The sequence below is a fragment of the Sorex araneus genome, chromosome X (assembly GCF_027595985.1).
Source record: "Sorex araneus isolate mSorAra2 chromosome X, mSorAra2.pri, whole genome shotgun sequence".
Taxonomy (NCBI): Eukaryota; Metazoa; Chordata; class Mammalia; order Eulipotyphla; family Soricidae; genus Sorex; species Sorex araneus.
Window position 1 is genome coordinate 232,058,489 of NC_073313.1, and position 21,663 is coordinate 232,080,151.

Genomic DNA, 21,663 nt, shown 5'->3' on the forward strand with positions numbered 1-21,663 from the left:
CCAACACTGGTCACCTCTGAATGGTCACCATGAACTGTGGAGTATATACCTGTCTCCTATGTCTCCTTTTTAGTCTGATTTTAAGTTTTGACAAAAGTTTAGCTAAATAGTCATAGAGTCAGTTTAGTTCCTTCAATATGATAGAACAGGCAAACTGCATTGCATATGTGTGAGCACAGGCAGAAAACTGACGAGTATTAGATCAGGAGGCTTGAGACTAACACTTAAGTTCCTGCTCTATCACTTAACAAGACCTTTAAGTAAGTTGTTACTCTCTTGGAGCTTCTAGAAATTTAACTAATAAAAGAAGGGTAATAAGGTCTCTAAGTATGCTTGTAGTCTAATATCCCATAATTAAATTTTTTTTGTCATAAATAGTTGGGCTGGAGCGATAGCACGGGAAGGGCATTTGCCTTGCACGTGGCCGACCCAGGTTTGATTCCTCCACCCCTCTCGGAGAGCCTGGCAATCTACAGAGAGTATCTTGCCTGCATAGCAGAGCCTGGCAAGCTAGCTGTGGCTATATGCCAAAAACAGTAACAAAAAGAGATATTACTGGTGCCCGCTTGAGCTAATCGATGAGCAACGGGATGACAGTGATAGTGACAGTGTCACAAATAGTCATTAGTGTTCAAATACAAAGAAAAAAACTACTTTGACCAAATGATCTAGGTCAGCATTACCAAGAATGGCATCATGACACACTGAACCCTGTAACATACTGCAAAGAATATTGCATTGTATTTGAAGTAGTCTCGTCAAAAAAGGAAAAAAAAACATAACCTTAACTGAACCATGCATGCCACACCCAAATTGACAGATGTTCACTAAAATAGCCGATGATTTCCAACACCACTTCAGAGGGGCGGACTATAAACATAAAATGAGACTGAGAAATGCTCATATTGCAAGAAAAAAACTAAGAAATGATAACTAAATGTAGTATAGTCCCTGGATTGAATCCTAAACAGAAAAATGGACATTTGTGGGGAAACTAATGAAATTCAAATGGAGTTTTTAGTTTAAATAATAATATTGAAATAATTTCAACTTCTTAATTTAGATCAGTGTTGTATGGTTATGTAAAAGGTTAACATTTGAGAAAACTAGGTGAGGAATATGTGGAAACTATTATTTTGTGATATTTCTATGATTCTAAAATAAATTTCTTCAAAATAAAAAGTTTTTAAATTACAGAGGCTATCTGAAACATACACTGGAAAATATATGTGGCAATTAAATAGAGAATATACAAAAACTACATGATTAAAACTCTTCCAAAAAGAAACACAGATGGACCCTTTGCAATCAACGGTTAAAGTGTTCCCAAGCATTCATTGCATAAGCAAATAATTTCTATTAACATCTCATCAGCCTCTTAAACAAATGTATTCCCCTTAGTAGAAAAAACAACTCTAACCTTCCTTTCCAGTAACACAGGTGAGGCAACACTCACAGCAGTCATGGTTGAAGTTGTTAACAATCCATATATTCCTTAAAAGTTTCATGTCAATCTAAATTTGCAAATCAAATTGTATTGTAAATGTAGTAGGAATCCTTACTACTTGAAGAAATGTGCCATTATTTCCTTTTGCAAGATGAACAATATCCCATAGTTTATCTGTTATCAAATCAATAGTTTCATCGATGATTTAATGACTATAAAAAAATAATACTTGCTCACAATTCAGAAGTATTAGCAGATATTCTTACTCAATAACAAGAATCATAGACCTGCTCCTGTTTTCTTTTTATAGTCACATCTCTCATCAGCTCCTTGTTGACTTTGTGCTCCAGCCATTGTAATTCATCCATGATACCTGAACATGCATGGTACCTTTCCAAATCCAAGCTTTTCCATACATTGCTCCCTGGGCTGGAATGTCTTTATCTGCAAATCTCTATTTTTTATAAAAAGGCTGTAGTTCAGTTGATAGGTCTCATGTGATTTCTTACAAATATCAGTTGCTTATTCCTTAAGGCACACTATTTACCTATCCATAATTTGAGGTTTTGTATGTCATCAGTTGATATATTTTCCATTTTTGATATACATTTAGTCATCCCCAGGAAAGTAGCTTCTTAAAGAGGTTAGAAGAGGAAAGCTGAGCTCATACTCATTTTACCATTTTCATGGCATAGTATTATTCCTTATAAATAATGATAATAAATAAATGCCTACTAGGTTTAAATTATTAGAAATTAACCAAAATAAGATGCACAGAAATTAACCAAGAGTTTGGTTTTACAACCTCAAGTTCAAATAATTATTGTTGTATAATACTAATACTCAATCAAATTTTTCAAAGATTTAATTTTTGATTTTCTATGCTTTGATGCAAGGATAATGTGGAGTGATCTAAACTACCCATTATATAAATGCAAACAGAGTCAGAGTTCTCTTAATACATTAATACAGTATATAATTTTCTGCTGAATACTAATTTATTATATGTCAGTCAATGAAGTGGTATGTTATAAACATCACTTATTTTTCATTATTACTTTTTGCTTGAAAGGTAATTAAAATATCCAACAAGTAAAATATTAAGGCCATAAAGCTCAGGGAAATGTCATTGGACAGAACCTGATATGTAAGTTCAAACCTGAAGATAAACATAGATTTCACCAAGTGAGAAGAGGAAGTGATTGGTCACATGCCAGGCAAAGATAACGTAATCAGCAAATACAGGAACTTAAGAAATGATAAAAGTCAGGGCTGGAGTGATAGCACAGTGGGTAGGGCATTTGCCCTGCATGCAGCAGACTGGGTTTGATTCCCAGGATTCCATATGGTCTCCCAAGCTCCACTAGGAGTAATTCCTTATTACAGAGCCAGGAGTAACCCCTGTGCATAGCCAAGTCTGACCCACCTCATCAAAAAAGAAAAGAAATGATAAGAGTAAAAAATTATGAGATTAAAAGAAATCAAAAGCAACTTGTGGGACTAAAGCACATTCTACAAATGGGAGAAGTGGGCATTGAATATAGAATACTATGCAAAAACAACCTTTGTCTAGATATCCTACTTTATTAACAATAAATTGGGGCTGAAGCAACAGTACAGCCAGTAGGGTATTTGCCTTGCATGCAGCAAACGAGGGTTTGATCCCAAGCATCCCACATGGTCCCCAACCCCATCAACAGTAATTCCTGACTACTGCCTGGTATGGCCAAAATACAAACAAAAAAGTAAAATTATGTTGTTGGATACTAATCTGGAATAATAAATGGCCTGTCAGTGTTTAAAATACATACTTTGTAAGTTCATCCTCAAGATATGTTTATCCTTTAAAATAAATTGTTTGAATTATTTTTAAGTATATTCCTATAATTATAACTATTGTACATTCTGTTTTTCTGTTTTTATGAAAATTTTTATGGTGTCTATGGATTGAAAATAAATGACAACAGACAATATCCATTTCAATTATTTTTTAAAAATGGTTAAAATTCTCAAATAAAAAACACATGAGTGCCATAGTCTTCAAGTACTGTACCAAAGGCTGAAAATGTTCAAATGATCAAGGAGATATTTCTCAAAATATAATTTAGCCCAGTGTCTGAGTTTGATGTTCTTGAGATAGGATATTGACTCTTAGCTCCAAATCATATGGTTTAAGTGATGGGGGAGGGGAAGTAGAAGGAAGAGAGGGTTCTTGTCCATGGTACTGAAATGTCACTGTGAACGAAGTTACTTATTTTCCTACCCTAAGACTCTGGTAATGGCTCCAAATTCTCCCTGTTCCATATTTTGTTTTGTTCTTTTTAAAATAAATTAGGTTTCATGTTGATGACAAATTTTCTAGTTCTCAAAATATTTCAGAACAAATACTAACTAGTACTTGCTCAACAACAAACACAAGTTCACAGTCTGCTCCGATCTCATATAAGAGAATGACTATTTCTTATATTCACCTCAAAAGCACGGTCTTGTCAGTCCTTACTGCTCCTCCTAATGTGCCTAACAGAGAGCTGACAGTTAATTCAACGTACAACACACACACACACACACACACACACACACACATACACACACACACCCCTCCTTTCTCCCTCTAGAAACTCTAGTGAATGAATAAGTCAGCAAATGAACAGTTCTTTATAAAAATGATTCAAGGCTTCTTGCAGCAGAGATGTAAAAGGCCATTTACTCACCCACATCTTCAATACAGAAAATGTCAGCATATGTAACCAAAAGGAAATGTTTTCTGAATGTCTCAAAAGAAAATTCACATTATTAACCACAGACAGTTCGCTTTCTAAATGGAAGCACATAAAGTCCCCAAACAAACTTTTGTAACTGTGAAAAGATTTCTCTTCAGCTGGTTGAGACTCTTCTGAAGTGTGAAATGAGCCAGATAATATTCAGCTCTTGTTTCTTAGTCACCGAATTCTCTTTTCGTGAATCCAATAAGTGTCTATTAAAATAAATAAGCCCCCTAATGATTCAAGATAACCTAATCAAGAAAACTGAAATGGATAAAAGGCTAACTGCAAGGGGGAACTTGTCAAAGGCTTCAATGAATACCTGACAAGAAGGTCATCTAAACCTGAAAAAGGATTTGTGCTGAGCATTTGGTCACAGTTCAAGGTTAATAATTTGTATGCCTTGAATGTAGTAGGTAAAAATGATCTGCTTCATTTTTACATTTTTCAAAATTTTACACTAAGTACACTAAGTACATTTTCATTGAGAACAATTTTCAGCTGTCTCTGGGCATGCCTCACATTTCTATGGATATGTTTGTAAAGATTGAATCTGTAATTGAGAGTAATAGAAATTTTATTTCAGAACAACTCCTTAACAGTTACAGAGGGCTCCAGGCAAGGGGGGATTTCATAAAATCTAGTTGTCCTCCATACCCTAATTAAATATAATAATGTGAATGTTTTCATATAAATATATACATAGTAAATGCATATATGGAAATGTGTATCTCTAAAAGCTGTACAAGTTTGCCAAAAAACATGAATCTGGAACCTTGTTCTACCCTTATATACCACCAAAATGTACTGAGCTAAAATATCAACAGAAACAACTTAATTATTTCTAATTCTATATCCAAATTACCAACTCCAAATTCTAGCCTACCTATGATACAATAATATATATTGTCCAAACTGTCCCAGGAGCTTATAACTTGGGTGACATACATAACAGAATCCAAAAATAATACTTCTCTAGAAAATTATGAGTGGCATTAAGGTGTGGCAAGAAAGCAACTAGAACACAAAATTCAAGAAGCAAGAATCAGAAGGTGTGTTCCTCCATAAATATCGCATTCCAGAATGCAAACTTCCTCACTCTAGTTGTAGCCCTCTGCAAGGAAGATGAATAAACATTTTCTAAAGCAAAGTGGTAGAAGTCTTACAGAGGCACTAACATTTTCCAGCTGTAAACCACAAATTAATTCAATGTTTTTTTTACAAGGGGCTGATAAGTATTTGGAGAGATTGCTTCCATCTATCAAACTTATTTGCTTCAGTGGCACAGACAAATTTCAAAAGGTGCTATGTCATAACAGGCAAAATAATAAAACTAATGATAAAAATAATTTTTAAAAGGTCAAGGGTCTTTGTAATAGCTAAAGATTTTTAATTATGTACTTTTTAAAGTATTTTAAGTACTTAAAATTAGTACATAAATTAAGTACATAAATTTAGTACATAAATTAATAAAATTAAGTACTTAAAATTAGTACATAAATTTAGTGATGGCTAAAGGTATCTAACATTTAAGAACTGCATATGAACTTTTAAATTAACTTCACCAATAACTAGCTAATAATCCCAATAAGGCTGGTGTGAGAACAAGAAGCATTATCCCTATTATGGAGCTGATGATAGAACTAAAATCTTCATTGTGAGGTTTATCTAAAAATTGAGATCTTAATGAAATTCATTATGCATATCTCTCCATAAAGTAAAATTATTTGAGTCATACTTCAAGGCAATGGAAGAGAATTAGGGACTCACTATGACTCTTTAACATTACTGGAACAATTGCCCATTTGTTAGTTTAAATTTTGGAATGTTGAGAAATTTCTCAGAATTACTCCTGCTGGGGCTTGGGGAACTGAACCTGGGTCAGCCATGTGCAAGGCAAGCACCCTACCCACTATATTATCTCTCCAGTCCCAGAGTTATTTCCTTAAAATATACATATATTCTGGAGCAGTAGTTACAGCGAGGAGGGAGTCTGCTCTGCATGCAGCCAACCAAGGTTCAAACCTCGGCAACCCGTATGGTCCCTCGAGCTGCCAGAAGTGAGCCTTGAACACAGTGCCAGGAGTAATCCCTGAGCACAGCTGGGTGTGGCCTAAAACTAAATTTATTTTTAAATGACTTGAAGGCAAAGATTAACATGGTTAACCAATGACTGAATGAAAAAATATATTAGAAAATAGTTGAACTTGATCAACTACATAGTGAAGAACAATAAACGGAACAAGTCAAATATACTCATTATTTTTTTATGCAAGATTGTCTATCTCATTTTCTGCTTTGTTTTAAAAGGACCTGCCACTGAAGCCTATGTATTTTACATCATTTAACACATTAAACAAATTAGACAATCTATAATAAAGAGAGATTTTTTAGGATAAAGAATAATATCCAATAACAAACCCTTGAATTTAAATTACAAACTTCAAATTAGCAAGCAGAGAGATTAAGAGGGGTAGCGGGTGGGAGACGTAGACTAAAGGAAACATAGTGATAGAGATGGAGTATCTCAGGTACTTTGGTAGTAGAAAGGTGCAGTAATTTTGAACATCAATACTGTAAGCTTTAGTACTACTGCAATGTTTCCTAAACTATTATAATATAAATAAAATGTAAAAAATAATAATGTGAGTGGGGAGAGAACAATGTCCATAAAATATGTATTTATAATATAAAAGCCTAAGAGCCTTCTACTTTAAAAACTTAATGTGTTAAGTTTTGGGGTAAGAACATAGTGACAAGGAATTAAAGGTATACAGAAAGTACCAAATCCTCATGGACATGAAGCATAGAACATACTAAAACCCAATCACCATGGAGAACACAATTTCTCACAGGAATCACTTCTGGTGGTGTTCAGGGGACTATATGCAGTGCCAGGGATTGAACCAGAGTTGGCAGCATGCAAGGCCAGCACCCTATCTGAAGCATTATTGTTTCTAGCCACTGAACACAATTTCTATGAGGGGAACAGTTATAGAATTGTATGCTATAGGCCAAACTCATCTTCTCTTCTGCAGTGGGATCAGATGTTGCTCTCCTCTCTTACTTTAGAAGTAGCAGTCAATACTCTGCCATTCCTGATTTTAGTGGTTGCTTTAACTTCTTGGGGCAGGGGTGGTGGGGATGGGGGCAGGGAGTGGGGAGCGAATCTGTATGGTGGGGGAAAAATGCAACTCCAAAATTGTCGGGGATCATTAAATCTTGGTTGAGATGACAACATCTTGACAATCATCTCATCAGACACCTTCTGGGTCTTTATTAATTCCAAGTCATTTCCTTTTTAAAAATTCTAGTGGAGTCTGTCTGGTTTTAGCACTTTGATTAGTATCACCGGAAGTTTACAAATAGATTGTTTAGCTCCTCTTTTTTATGATTCAGATTTTCTCTAGCTTTCTAATGTAGACAGAAAGTCTACTCTCACCTGAAAAAAATAAAGAAAAGTAAAAGAAAAAGTAACAATTGCCCTTCTGAGGTTTTTGCTCACGTGTGTGTATGTATGTATGTATGTATGTGTGTATGTGTTAATCAAGTGGAGAACAGCAATTAAAATGGGTCCCTTTCCTATTCATCAACTATCCTATTTTCAGCCAAAATACAGTCACAATGTGGAATTGAGCCCATACATATAATAAAGGTTCACTATCCTTTCAAAAGAAAAACAACTCAGATCATCCTCAGAATCCCATGAGCTAAACCATTGAATTTTAAAAAAAAAAAAGGAGAGGCAACATGCAGAATGTGAGAAAGTACCTTAGTGTGTGAAGAAAGGAAAAGAAATATGGCTGAAGATACCGTCAGAAAGCACCAGGATTATCTAGAAGATAGCAGCGGGAGTGCATATGGGTCACCATACTGCTCCTGCCCTCAATTTCCATCTATCATCAACATGTGATAAACTACTACTAGAGGAAATAGGAAAATAAATCCACAGATTTTGAGTTACAAGTGTAGGGAGATTGGAAGAAGTTATTCAGGGATAAGAAATCCCCATGGCAATTTTTTTCTCATAGCTGCATGGCTATTTACTAGCCTATTTACTGCTGTGTGGGCCTCTGTCACAATGAAGGTATGCAGAAATGTCTGTTTTCAGATTGTGGCTCCTATTTCAAAGAGAACATTCATGACTAAAGAGCCATCCTACTCTAAGAACATCAACAATCAGGGCTGGAGCAATAGCACAGCCGGTATGGCGTTTGCCTTGCATGCGGCCAACCCGGGTTCGAATCCCAGCATCCCATATGGTCCCCCGAGCACCGCCAGGAGTAATTCCTGAGTGCATGAACCAGGAGTGACCCCTGTTCATCGCTGGGTGTGACCCCCCCCAAAAAAAAACATCAACAATCTCTATATGCTACAGAGAGTAACAAGATATTCCTCAGAATTCACAAACATACACAAAAACTACAATTATTTCTAAATTGAAAATTATGGGGAAAAGAAAATGTGCATAAACATACCTTTCCCTCTCATTTTCGCTTTTCTTTCTTTGATACCTGTTCCATGATGAAAGCCAAAATTCAAAGAGGCAACTCTAAAAAACCGGACATAGGCGTGGTCTGGTTATAACATAGGAGCTGTAACTGAGCTGGTGCTGAGCTTGAAGACAAGGTTTCGGACCCTTCCAATGCACTCTGGCATAACCCAAGCACAAGAAAGCACACACACGATTTCCAGTAGCCCTATTAACCACAGGACGATTGGCAAAACTGCAAAGGTTAGAGATGCTTTAAACTCCTTTGCTGAACTGCCTCCACCTATTATTCCAGTTCTTTTGGCACCTCTGGCCTTCAGGCACCATCTAGGTCCACCATACTCTCTAAAATTCTTTCTTTTAGTACTCATTCAAACGTGCCTAGTACTTAAACACTGTAATGTAGTAATCTAAAGAGCTTATGACAGCAGTACACACCAAAACATGAACGTTTCATGGAAGTCCTTTCTCTTTAAAAAAAATTATGGGAGGGAAGGAATTACTAGGAATTCTAAAATGGGCTTTCAACTTCCAAGTCTAGTTTTGAGTCTAGTTCCAACATCAGTTCACAAGAGGTTCTTAATTAAAAATTCTCCTCATTTAATCTCCAAAAGAAGAAAGAGTCCTTGCAAATCATCTGGTTCCTCACACATTCCAGTAATCTGAGTCCTCCAAGAGAATAAAAAGGAAGGAGGATGTATACAGGAAGGTGGAAAGAAGGAAGGAAATCTTTTTTCACTATCCTCATCAAATGAACTGGGCGTGGTCATTTCCAATGGTAGTTTGAAGAGGTTAAGTGTACTGGCTAAAGTCCACTCTGAGTCATATACTTTATGGACATATACCAAATACATATCAAGGTACCAAATCACACAACTGGTTTCACTTAATCTGCTTTCAATCAAGTGAATGCTAATACTTACAAAATGGAGGAAATATCTTAAATCCTTTTTAAAAGTATTAATTAGGTTCACTTTGCATAGCAGCACCAATTTAAAAAAAAAAAAACAATCTTCATTTGAAAACCTAGCCAACTACTAACAATAAGATTCCTAATCATTGTCATTGTCCCAAAAAGAAAAAGAAAATCTTCAAAGTACTTTATGTATACTTAGGCTCAATCTCACCCTGTGGCCTATTAATTGCCAGAACTATGTTTTCCTCCTGATTTTACAAAATCAGGGCAATTGATTTCTTCAGGAGTCATGAAAAATATAGTTAACTAAGCTTGTGCCAACTGGCAAACACAGCTTTCAATCAGCCACCTGAATTATTTTGGGAGGCTAGAGGCATCACTATTTCCAACAGCCATAGTGCCAAGTCAACAGGAAGAGTACAAGCAGTTTGAATCAAGTTCTCAGACTGTGGTCCTCAGTTTTTCTTAAAGCTGCCTGTAAAAGGAGGCCTGAGTGAAACTTTGATATTTACATTAAGTCACAACTAAAGGAGCAGGTTTGCAAAATCAATTGTGTAGTTTTTATACTCTGCACATTTACCACATATGTCCTTTATTACACAGTGGAAAACCATTAAATGCACAGTAGTTTTGCCAAGTGGCATTATGCATTTAACAGCTTTATTCACTTAAGAGCTCCAACTCTCATTATATTTTGCCATGTGGTACATGTGATTTTATACATTTAACAGTTTAAGAAGGCTCTATGGTATTTTCTTTTCATGTATTTCATATAATGGTTGGACATCATATCTTAGTTAACAAGTTGTATTTCAATGTTATCACTGATCAAAAAGAATAAGAATAATCTGGAAAAATGACTAGATTGAAAGAAAAATAAGAGAAAAGAATGGTTCAATTCTCTTAAAATTCCGTTACCTTTTTACTTCTCTTCCTTTACTGATCTCTGAAAAATAACTCAAATATGAAAAACTGTAGATAAAAAGTTTAATCCCCAAACTATATATTCTTCCTATGGCATTTAACTATTTATTGTCTTAAAAACAGAATTTTCATTGAAAACCTTCTTACTTAATAGAAATATAATATTCAAGACTTCCTTTCTTAGCACACAACAGAAGACCTGTTAGGGAAATGATGGACCATTTTACCATTTACATATGTAGGGATGAAAACATTTGTCATGCAAGGCCACAGAGGAAATCAAGCTAGGAATCAAAGGACTCTCAAATTATGCTTCAACTAACTTGTTTCCTCTCCCCTGCATTGGGTAATTGTTCATCTTACGGATAAATAAATACCTCAGCCTAGCCCATTCTTAGATAGGTATTATGCCTTTAAGTGATTTGAAACAGAGAATAGATCCCATTAACTGTTGTGGCTTTCAGAAATTTTTTTAAAATAGTAATAAAATAAAACCACTTAGGCATCTGTCTTTCCTTTTCCCTGGAGCATTCTATTCCCCACAATTCCAGTACTTAGAAAAATAATACTGGATAAGAGTCTATGTTTTTCTGTTTAAGATTTTAACACTCACTCTGTACACCCCCACATGTGTTTTCTCCTGGAAAAACAACTGTATCCTAAACATGAAAGAAACACCTGACATTACAAGGTGTCTCTGGGGCTGAGGAAAGGCAGTTATTATAACAAACTTATCCATTCCCTAGGAGGGAATAAGAGAGGTGATGAGACACAGCTAAAACTTGGCCTTAGGAAGATACTACTTCATACATCTAATTTTTGCTGAAATAACAAAGCAAAAGAAAAAAAGAGTAATATTTAAAAAGAGAATACAGCTCAGTATTTATATTTAGGAGGGAAACAATTCAAGGCTAAGGCTTTTGGGGGAGGGGGAATCTTTACAAAAGAAAAGATCTGGGTTTCAACTTAGTCTCTATTTTAAACTCTAATGGGAATAAAAGCAAATCCGAGAGCAAAAGGCAGAACATGACAGGTTCCCTAGGGATTATTATTGTTATTATTATTATAGGAACAGATGTATTTTTATTAGTGGAAGGAGGAGAACAGTCTACTTCCAGCCTTCCCTTTTGCTCTTTTAAAAACCACTCACCTGACTTTTATTTGCAGCCACTTTGGCAAACAGGGCCTGAGACACCTTGGCCCTTTTCATCTCCTGTTGGATCTCGTCATAAATGGCAGCTGTGATGTTGACGTTGGCGCCGTCCACCTTAATGGGGAGGTCTGTTGTCGGTGTCGAGGTTTTGGCCTACCAAGAGACCATGAAAATAATAATTTAAAAAGTGCTGCATTCAGCCTAGCCATCTGTGCAGAAATTATCAAAGGATTTCAGTCAGCTGATGCCAAACTGCATTAGCTACAGAGGGACACTTCCTGTCCATTATTCTAATCAGGTTAATTGTGATTGGAAATAATTGAGTGCATTCCTATAGGACATAGGCAGAGTCCTGTCAACCCTGTTCCTTTCCTCAGAATATCCTATGCAGTTTACAGGTAGGATGGCTATTCTAGATACCAGCAATCACCTATGTGCAAAACAAGCATGCAGAACACATACACGCCCAGCTATCTTTTATTTCTAAAAATGACACACCTTGGAGGAAGAGCCAATTCTACCAGAAAAAAAATGAGTAGATGGGTAGAGGTCTCCAAATAATAAATTATTACTCAATTTAATGCACTCCCCTGAGTCTGTCTCATTCTTTATTAAAGCTTTACATATGTCATTTGAGTATGTATGGTTTCCCATCATTATCATCATTATGCTACCCAGACAGTCACCTAATTTCACCTAGGAAATCAGTGGAAATGAAACAAAATTTCATTTCATAAAAATAGGCTTCAGAATGCCTTTGATGTGCCGTTTTCATTTTCTTAAACTCATATTGTGGTTTTATGTATTCTGCCGTGCTCTTTTTAATTGAATGATTTCCCATCAGCTTCAGAGACAAATGAAGGACAATAAAAAGATGTCTGTACTTCTTGGGGTTGGGATAACCCTAAAACATTTGCATCTACTTGATCCAAAGAGCTGCCAGAGAATTTGCTCATGTATGGAATGAGAGATGACCAGCAGCCCCTGCAGAACTGGACTCTGACAAAAATCAGTCTCAATACCTAAGCCTATGGGAAAGGACAGTTGATGTGATTTAAATTGGACCTTTTATCTGCCCATTCCTAACCCACTCATTATAGAATTCCAAGCCAAAAGAGTTGTCCCCAAACATGAAAGCTTGTAACTATCTCACGGTGATTCAATAAAATTAAAAAAAAAAAAAAAAGAGTTGTCCCTCCACCACTATTTTGCCTCTGTGGAAGCCCTGGGTTGCTCACACTCATTTGTGTGGGATTCAGGTTGAAGAAATACATAGTATCACAAAGCCTAGACATTCTGGGAGCACTTTCAATCGTCCCTTAAAACTGGAGAAATGTATTAAGCTTTCATCAAGTGTTAATTTCTAAGCATTGAATTTTGTCATCCTTCTCTGACTTCCCTGTCCCACTTTTTTTTTTAGTTACTGAAAATTCTATGAAAAGAAAAAATTTATACATTACTCTTTATAGGTAAGGCATTCTAGAAAGTGCTTCACTTTTATTATGTCGTTTAATTCTTTTTAAAATTTAAATTTTGGGGGCTTGGGATATAGGTCAAAGGGCTGGAGTGCATGTTTTGCATGAAGGAGTCCAAGGTTCTATCCCCAGCACAAGATATTTCTCCAAGCACTGCTAGGAGCAAACTACCAAAGCATGGAGCTGGGAGTGGCCTCTAATTGCTACCAGTAATAGCCCCCAAAACCCCCTAACATTTACCCCCAGAGAAAAATCATGAAGAACTGAAGCATTATTTGCTTTCATTTTACAGATAAAAAAAAAACTAAAGATAAAAGAAACTAATTTGCCAGAAGGATATGTAGCAGCAAGTGAAAGAGTCATAAGCTGAACTCAGTATTTTTGGCTCTAAAACATGGGTTTGAACCATTGTATAACCCTGCCTACAAAATCTTCCATTTTTTATAAGAATCTATTTGACCCTTAGTTTGAGGTTTTCTCATAGTAACCCAATTCTCATGTGTGCGTGTGTGTGTGTGTGTGTGTGTGTGTGTGTGTGTGTGTTCAAGGAGCTTATAATCAATCTCAAAATTTCTAGTTATCTCACCCCAAAGTGTGCTCTTCTGTAAAGTGCCTGTTTAAGTATATCTTTTCTTCCTTTTACTTACCTTACTCAACCTGGGATTTTTCACTACCTCCTCCTAATTAGCACCAATCTTCTATCAGCCCTTGGGGAGTAAGAAAAATCCCTCAAGTCTATAAAATATATGGCAAAGAGGAGGCCAGGCTTTGAAATCAGAATAGCGAGTTTCAGTCCTAACTCCACCACTTAGCCACATCACCTTAGAAAATTAAGTAACCTATCTAATATGACTTCCTTATCTTTTAGTTTTTGTTGTTTTGGGTCCATACCTAGTGATGCTCAAGGGTTAATCCTAACTCTGTGCTTAGGAATCACTCCTAGTGGTGCTCAGTAGAACTCTGGATGTCAGGGATCAAACCTGGGTTAGCTGTATACAAGAAAAATACCTACCCACTATACTATTGCTCTGGCCCCTATTTCCTCATCTCTAAAGATAACAACACAAAATGATGAGAATCAAATGGTGTAAAATGCTCCAGATAGCTGATACACAGTGAGAGTTCAATAATGAACATTCTTTTATTGTTGCTTAGTGTATCAGAGATCTGTCAACTAAAGAATTATGAGAAAAGACAACATTTTACTTAAAATTTGAAAATTTTTCAGCTTATTTTAAGCCAATAAGTGTAGAGAGGCTCAGAAAAACATTTCCATGTACCTATATAAGGCCACAAGTGTGTCAAATCCTGACTCCAACTTACTGTTTGATCAGCTTCTACTGATTCTAATTATTTATTTCTATAACATTTGTTCTTACAACTGAAAGATTTACTGTACTATGGATTTTTAGTTGAAATGCATCTGTAAAAATATTTGAGTAAACATGTGATAGTAAAATGTTTTTTAAAGACTTCAGTAACTTCTTGTTTAGCTGACAGAAAAACTGAACTATCCTAGAGAATATACAAATGCCAATGTTTCTGCTGCATTCTCAAATATACTTTGAGAAAAATATTTCATATTTATTTTCTGAGATTTTGGAACTGAAACTAAATGATCAATTTTCCTGCTATATTTGTCTCTAAAGATCATTTTATCTATAAATTTTATTCCATTTAAAAAAGCAAAATATTGACCCTCACTGTGTGGCCTTGTAAGTTTATCTGGCTCTAGAAGTGATCAGATCTTTTAAAATATGCCCAGGACATAATCTTGTTAGAAAAATATTACAAAGATGTGAAAAATGAAATCCACAGATCTGTGTAAATTTCCAATAAGTAGAATTCAAGTTCTGGGAAGTGTTGCTGGTTAAATGACCATGAAGCATGACTGAACTCTGCCTAGACTCACTGTAATGGCTCAGTGGGTCATTCAAAAGTGGCAAAAATATTGGTGAATTTTATAAAACTAAATATTAGTATAAATTCACAACTTGCCCAAGTCCATAGATCAAGATGTGTGGTTCAAAGTTTTTTCAAAAGAAATGGTTTTGGTTATGCACATCCAAAATAAGTAGTACAAGAGACTGATTTTGAATTTAACAGCAACTTCTACTCATAATTCACTAAAGATTGAAGTGTGAGTATCACAATTTGGCACTGCATGATAGAAAAATAACTTTAATTGAAAATCTTTTGGGGAGTGCAAAAATAAAAATAGAGTTAAGACATGTAAAAAATAGACTTGAAAAGCTCAAGTACTTCTACTAGAATAAAATTCTATTTCTATGCTTAATCATTTTTTGAACTTACCAGAAAACAAATTCATAAAACCTAGATGATTTAGGAAAATTTTAAAAATCCACTTTGGTTTGGAAGTACCCATTTTTCTGATATGTACAAATGAATGCTGCTTAAATATTTGTCCTGAGAATCATCTCTCTGATGGAACTTGCAATCACAGTCATACTAGCAACAGCAAATGAGTTTACTAAATTTAGCAAATTTCTAATGAGTGGCAATGTGTAGGTGAAGTAAGGAATAGGGTAAGGAAGAGTGGGATGACATCTGAATTGGAAATGACTCTTGACTGAGAAAGACCCTGACCCTTCAGCTGGGATCTTTGAAGCCAATACCACTTTGAGAGGTTTATATTTGCAGGAGAATCTGGAACTGCTTTAAAGTGCAGAGAAAGGGATAGGAAGTCAAGCTATAGTATCATGTGGGGAGATCACCGATCACCTTAGGGAGGAAACTCATGAAGAACAACTTCCTACCACCATTTTTAAGGGTTAAATGAATTATTTAGCCTTTTTGATTAAGCTGCTGCATATGTATGCAGCCAATATACAAAGGTGCCCACCCTCTTTTGTCTCCTTTCAGATTTCACAAGGAAGAACTTGGATTGCCCTACCCAGTACCTCCAACTCCCAATGTAAAGAAATAAACAATTTAATAAAAGCAATATGCCTACAATGCACATTTAGTTTGAATGCAAATCTCCTATCTTTTCTTTGATAATTAAGCAACTTTGTGTAGAAAGCACAGGTTTACCCCCACACCTGCCCTTCCAGCAGTGGTGGGGGTGGGGGGATGGTACTCCTTAAAGAGATAGGATACAAAGGAAAGGAGAGCCACTGTTACCACTATTATGTGGTCAGAAGATATGAACCTCTAACCAACATGTTCAGTGAATTAAGAAATTCTTGAATTATGACTCTTAGTTTCCAAGGGAAAACAATGTAAGTGAAGGCAAGGCATTTTCAAGACAATTGTGAAAAGTCAGTGCAGCAAGTATCTCACCTGAGGGGTTCGAGAGGAGCTGGGGCTGCTGGAGGCCGAGGAGACCATGCTTACATTGGGGTTCATGCTCCGTTCTCTCTCATCCTGGTATATACGATCTCGCTCCACTTCTGGCAAATTGAGGAAATTCTGCATGGCCCTCAGGTTTACTAAGAGAGACTGAGAAGCTGTCCGGGGGTCTTCTTCCTTACGCAGAATCTCAGACAACAATCCCTGGTTAAATGGGAAAAATACATGCCAAGTCATCTCTGTATGCATGTGGTTGTTTCCATCTCCAAACCGCTCCCCTCCACTTGTTGGTGTAAGCTGCTGGCAGAGATGGCAAGAACCTCGCTCTCATTCTTGAGGGTTCTCCAGCAGGAACACTTTATGGGGATGTGCTTGCTTTCCGGGGGCTGTGCCTTATTTTGGGACTGTTCCATTCTGACACTTCTCATCACTGTAATAATCATCAGTATAAGAGATGCCAGCTAGCAAGGTAGGCGCTTGGGGAGAATTGTGAAACTGCTATTACCACCAGGTGCCTCCTACAAGTATTTCAGGAACTGTTAGAACTCTCTCTCTCTCTGCTTGAAACTGGGAACACTTGGCAGTCCTGCTTAGCTTTACAAATCTGCCAAGTTTGGTAAATTTAGTTCCGACATTTAAACAGCATGGGAGATTTACATCGATTAAAAAAAATGTTTGGCTGAATTTCTGTGTGACCGGCCACTGTTTTCAATATAGATATTTCTTATGGGAGAGGGGGGTATACTCAAAGCAAATGACTAGACCTTGAGCTAATTCTCTACTAATTTTTCAATCTACACACATAAGAGGGATCTTTGCATGTAGAGCATGAGGCACTCAAACCTTATAAAATGCTCTGATGGAGGACAATTTAAAACCCACCAATAGAGCAATGGAAATATTAGTGATATGCAGTGAGGGACCTAGCACACATGCCAACGATTACCATGACAGGCTCAGATATTTTCTGAATGTGTCACTTATCCAAATATAATACTGTACATAGGAAATTCGGTGCATTTAGGTGCTCAGGTAACAGAGAAACATAAAGCAAAGGAAAATACTGCTGAATCTAGAGAACAGTAGTAACGATTCAAGAAGAGACTAGATACCTGAGTTACATAACACATTTGGAGCAGAAGCAGATCTGTTTGCATTCTGCAAACTTGTTAGATAACTGCACAGGTATCACTTTATACTCCAACTCATATCCCTCATCAGAACACTATGACAGCAGTGTCCAAACTACAGTCCCAGGAAAGGCTGAGATGCTAACCTCTGTATCTTAGAATTGGTAGGGAAACTCCAAATAATGAAAGTAGAAGTCAAATACATTTCCACTGAGGTGGGAATTACACAAAATAAACATTATTATATTTTAATTATATTTAACTCTAATTATATATTCATATATATGACTGTAACAACATGTTAGAAATAGGAAAAAAAATCTCAGGTTAGTCAAAGTAAGTTAGGCAATTTTTAAATTAAGTAATACACCATCATACAGTGAAGCAAATGACACTTAGAGAACTGTTTATCATACACATATAGCAGCACTCCAGAGAGGTAATTAACACGCAATACATGGTCGCTGTCACTGTCATCCTGTTGCTCATGGATTTGCTCAAGCGGGCACCAGTAACATCTCCATTGTGAGACTTGTTGTTACTGTTTTTGGCATATTGAATACACCATGGGTAGCTTGCCAGGCTCTGCCATGCGGGCGAGACACTCTCGGTAGCTTGCTGGACTCTCTGAGAGGGGCAGAGGAATCGAACCCAGATAGGACACATGCAAGGCAAATGCCCTACCCGCTATTGCTTTTAGATTTAAGACAGGGCTTTTGCTCCAGCCCTAAATACATGGTATAAAATAATTAAATAATGAATCCACAAGCAGTATACCAAATGATAGCTAGCCATTTAGCTGTTATATTATTTTGATTGCAAAAGTCTTAATGACCAAGAATAAAATATTCCATCAAATGAAGCAAAGAAATAAGTCAAATATGTGCCAAATAAAATGTATGATAAAAATAACCTAATGGTAAAGTGAATCTAAAAAAAAAATTAAGATCTCTTTCACAATTTTAAAAGCAACAAGTGAGAAAACTGTCTTCTGGAAAACATTAACAACTAGGCACTCTTTGTCTCTCTAAAATTCAGTTATTCCTTACATTATCCTACTTTTCATGTGCACTACGCAATCTGAAATATGAATAGATTTGTTTCTAAGGTAGAAATCTTCAGCATAGGGCTGGTTCAGTGGGTAACACATTTGCCTTGCACATAGCCAACCCGGGCCTAATACCCAGCACTACATATGGCTCCCTGAGCACTGCCAAGAGTGAGCCCTCAGCACAGCCAGATGTAGCCCAAAAACAAAAATCTTGAAGTTAGGTTCTGGAGAAGCAATAGGGAATTATGTTTTAAAAATACCAATAAGATGGGGGCTGGAGTGATAGCACAGCGGGTAGGGTGTTTGCCTTGCACGCGGCCAACCCGGGTTCGATTCCCAGCATCCCATGTGGTCCCCTGAGCAACGCCAGGGGTGATTCCTGAGTGCAAAGCCAGGAGTAACCCCATGCATCACCGGGTGTGACCCAAAAGAGAAAAAAAAATACCAATAAGAGACTTAGACTGGTATTTACTAAGCTTTCTTTAATAATAAACTGCAAATAAAGAATGGGTTGGTCTCCTCTTCCTCTTCGCCTCTTCTTCCATGCCATCTTTCTCTCTCACAACTAACTTTAGCAACTGATATTTTAGTAAATCCCCAAACTACCAAACTTGGAAGAATTTGGACATACACATAGATATATTCTTTATAATAGCTATAATGGGCTGGAGCAATAGCACAGCCTTTGGGCATTCGCCCCTTATGCGGCCAACCCGAGTTTGATTCCTCCACCCCTCTCAGAGAGCCTGGCAAGCTACCGAGAGTATTGAGTCCACGCGGCAGAGCCTGGCAAGCTAGTTTTGCATATTGGATATGCCATAAACAGTAACAATAAGTCTCTCAATGAGAGACGTTACTGGTGCCTGCTCGAACAAATTGATGAGCCACGGGGTAACAGAGACAGTGAACAGCTATAATATTTAAGATGACTCAAAGCAAGGTAAACTTACTCGTCTTCCATGGTATTATTGCTACAACTCATGGGGTATATTATAGCAAATATCTTGAATGTAAAACAGTAAAATAGCAAAGACTGTTTTTCTAATGAACCATGGTTCAAAATTATACCTACCTCTATCAATCAAAAATCACTCTGAACTATTAAGTTATTTTATATTTTTCTTATTTTGCTTGGTTTCCTATTCTTTTTCCCTCACATAGATTTGTGGAGTTCTTTCCCCTGCAGATTTTACATATTTGAAAACCCTATAGGGAAATGAATCCATCTTTAATATAAATCAATACAATGTACCCTTGTAAATGACTAATCATCAGCATTATATCTAAAAAGAATGAGTCACAGCTTTGTATTTTAAGGGTCTGGAGTTGCCCCTGTTTCATTTGCTGAATTGAAGATAAAATCTCAAAGCAAAAAGGTGGCTCGTTCTGCCTCCCAATATTGCCCCAGAGAATGAGGACACTGTTCTAAATTATTTACTTAAAGTCTCATCTGCGAAGCTGTGGTCCCAGAGCAAATTCTTTTCACCTCAGACATTTACAATAACAAGAGGCTAAAATGAGCATAGAGAATTAATTGTTTGGTCGGTCTTTTTCAGTTTATTTATTTTTTTTAAACTATTTAAACTGGGATTCAAATATATATGCATATAGATTTATCAATCTAAATATATGTGTATTCATCACATTGCTGCAGCTCACAAATGGAAAGCAAAATTTACTTAGCTGGTTGAAAATCAGGAGAAAATTTTACATATGCACAGATCACCCTATCTAATTATCAAGATAAGCACATGTTTATCATATTGAAATTATCATGCATAGAACATAAATTAGTCATTTATCCCACATAAATATTTCTAAATCCTTTGTCAGTATGTTCTTTGGCATTTTAATCATCAACCAAGCAGGAGGTATCACTGGACATTCCCATTGTGCGTCTGAGATACAGAGAATAGGGTCTGACACCCAGACACTAAAAAGAGATGTAAGTTTGTTAAAAGAAAGGTCATGAATATTAAGAATGAGAACATTGAGGGAAATTAATAAATTAACCAGGATATTGCTTATTAAACTTTCATATCAGTAATCATATTAGAACATATTGCTAGTATTGAGCAAAGTGGTCATTAAGTATTTTCCTCATCATAGGCAACAGAACCTTCTCAAGGGAGAGATTATAACAATTCCCTCCACAGTGTTAGATGAGGTTCTGTAAGACCAGGAAACATGTTGACCGAATAGGAGTAGAAAGATCATCTGCAACAAGGTAGAAAGACAATTTGCACAACTCTTGGATTACAAGTCACAGAAAAAAGTAGGGCAAAAAAGGACCTCAAATTTGCCATTTACATAGACTGTCACTAGAGAATTTCCTACACTTCATATTATTTCCAGCACCAGCAAAGAAATATGAAGTTAGCAAAGGATCAACAAAAGCAAAATAATTCATAGCGCAAAACAAGAGGTAACAGTATGATACTATCTAGCTTGCTTGCTTATATAATCAATTCCCTGGGACAGAACAAAGGATTAAGGCTATTTTTTAACTGAAAACTGATGTCCTTATTATTTCTGCTGTTTTGTAAAAAAATTACATGATCTTAGCTTATGAATCTGCAATTTCTGTCAAGGGGCTTTCTTCTTTACACTACTCTAATTTTCTTATTTCTTCAACATAATTTACAAAGTTTACTTAGTTTGCCCTAAGATGTTAGTGGGTAAAATATATGACGATACTCAGAAAGTTGTGGGAATACTCAGATTGTTTGAGGAAACATGATCTATGTCTAACTATGCAACATTACTTCCAATTTTCTTCACTAGCATTTGAGACTTCACGTAAAGTGAGTGAGGCACAGGTTTTTCATTCCTTAAGAGAATAAGAGCACACACACCTTCATCAGGTTTGGAATCTTTGTTTTGCTTTGTTTTAAAGAAAGATACCCCAGCAGTGATCTGGGATCCTGAGCGCCAGCCCTGGTGATAATCGGCCGACCAGCTTGTTTGGGTGGTTCAATGCTAAAGCTCAGCAATGGGACAC

The 21,663-nt window shown here is 36.4% G+C and overlaps 1 protein-coding gene across 2 annotated transcripts in view; it reads right to left on the reverse strand.

The window, feature by feature from the left end:
• Positions 1 to 21,663, reverse strand: part of SATB2 (SATB homeobox 2) — a 206,940-nt gene that overhangs the window by 44,616 nt on the left and 140,661 nt on the right. For both annotated transcript variants that reach the window (XM_055123353.1, XM_004601255.2), the window contains 2 exons: positions 16,473 to 16,685; positions 11,692 to 11,847 (listed from right to left, as the gene is read on the reverse strand). In XM_055123353.1, the coding sequence (XP_054979328.1) occupies positions 11,692 to 11,847; positions 16,473 to 16,685 (369 nt within the window). The remainder of the gene's footprint in view (positions 1 to 11,691; positions 11,848 to 16,472; positions 16,686 to 21,663) is intronic.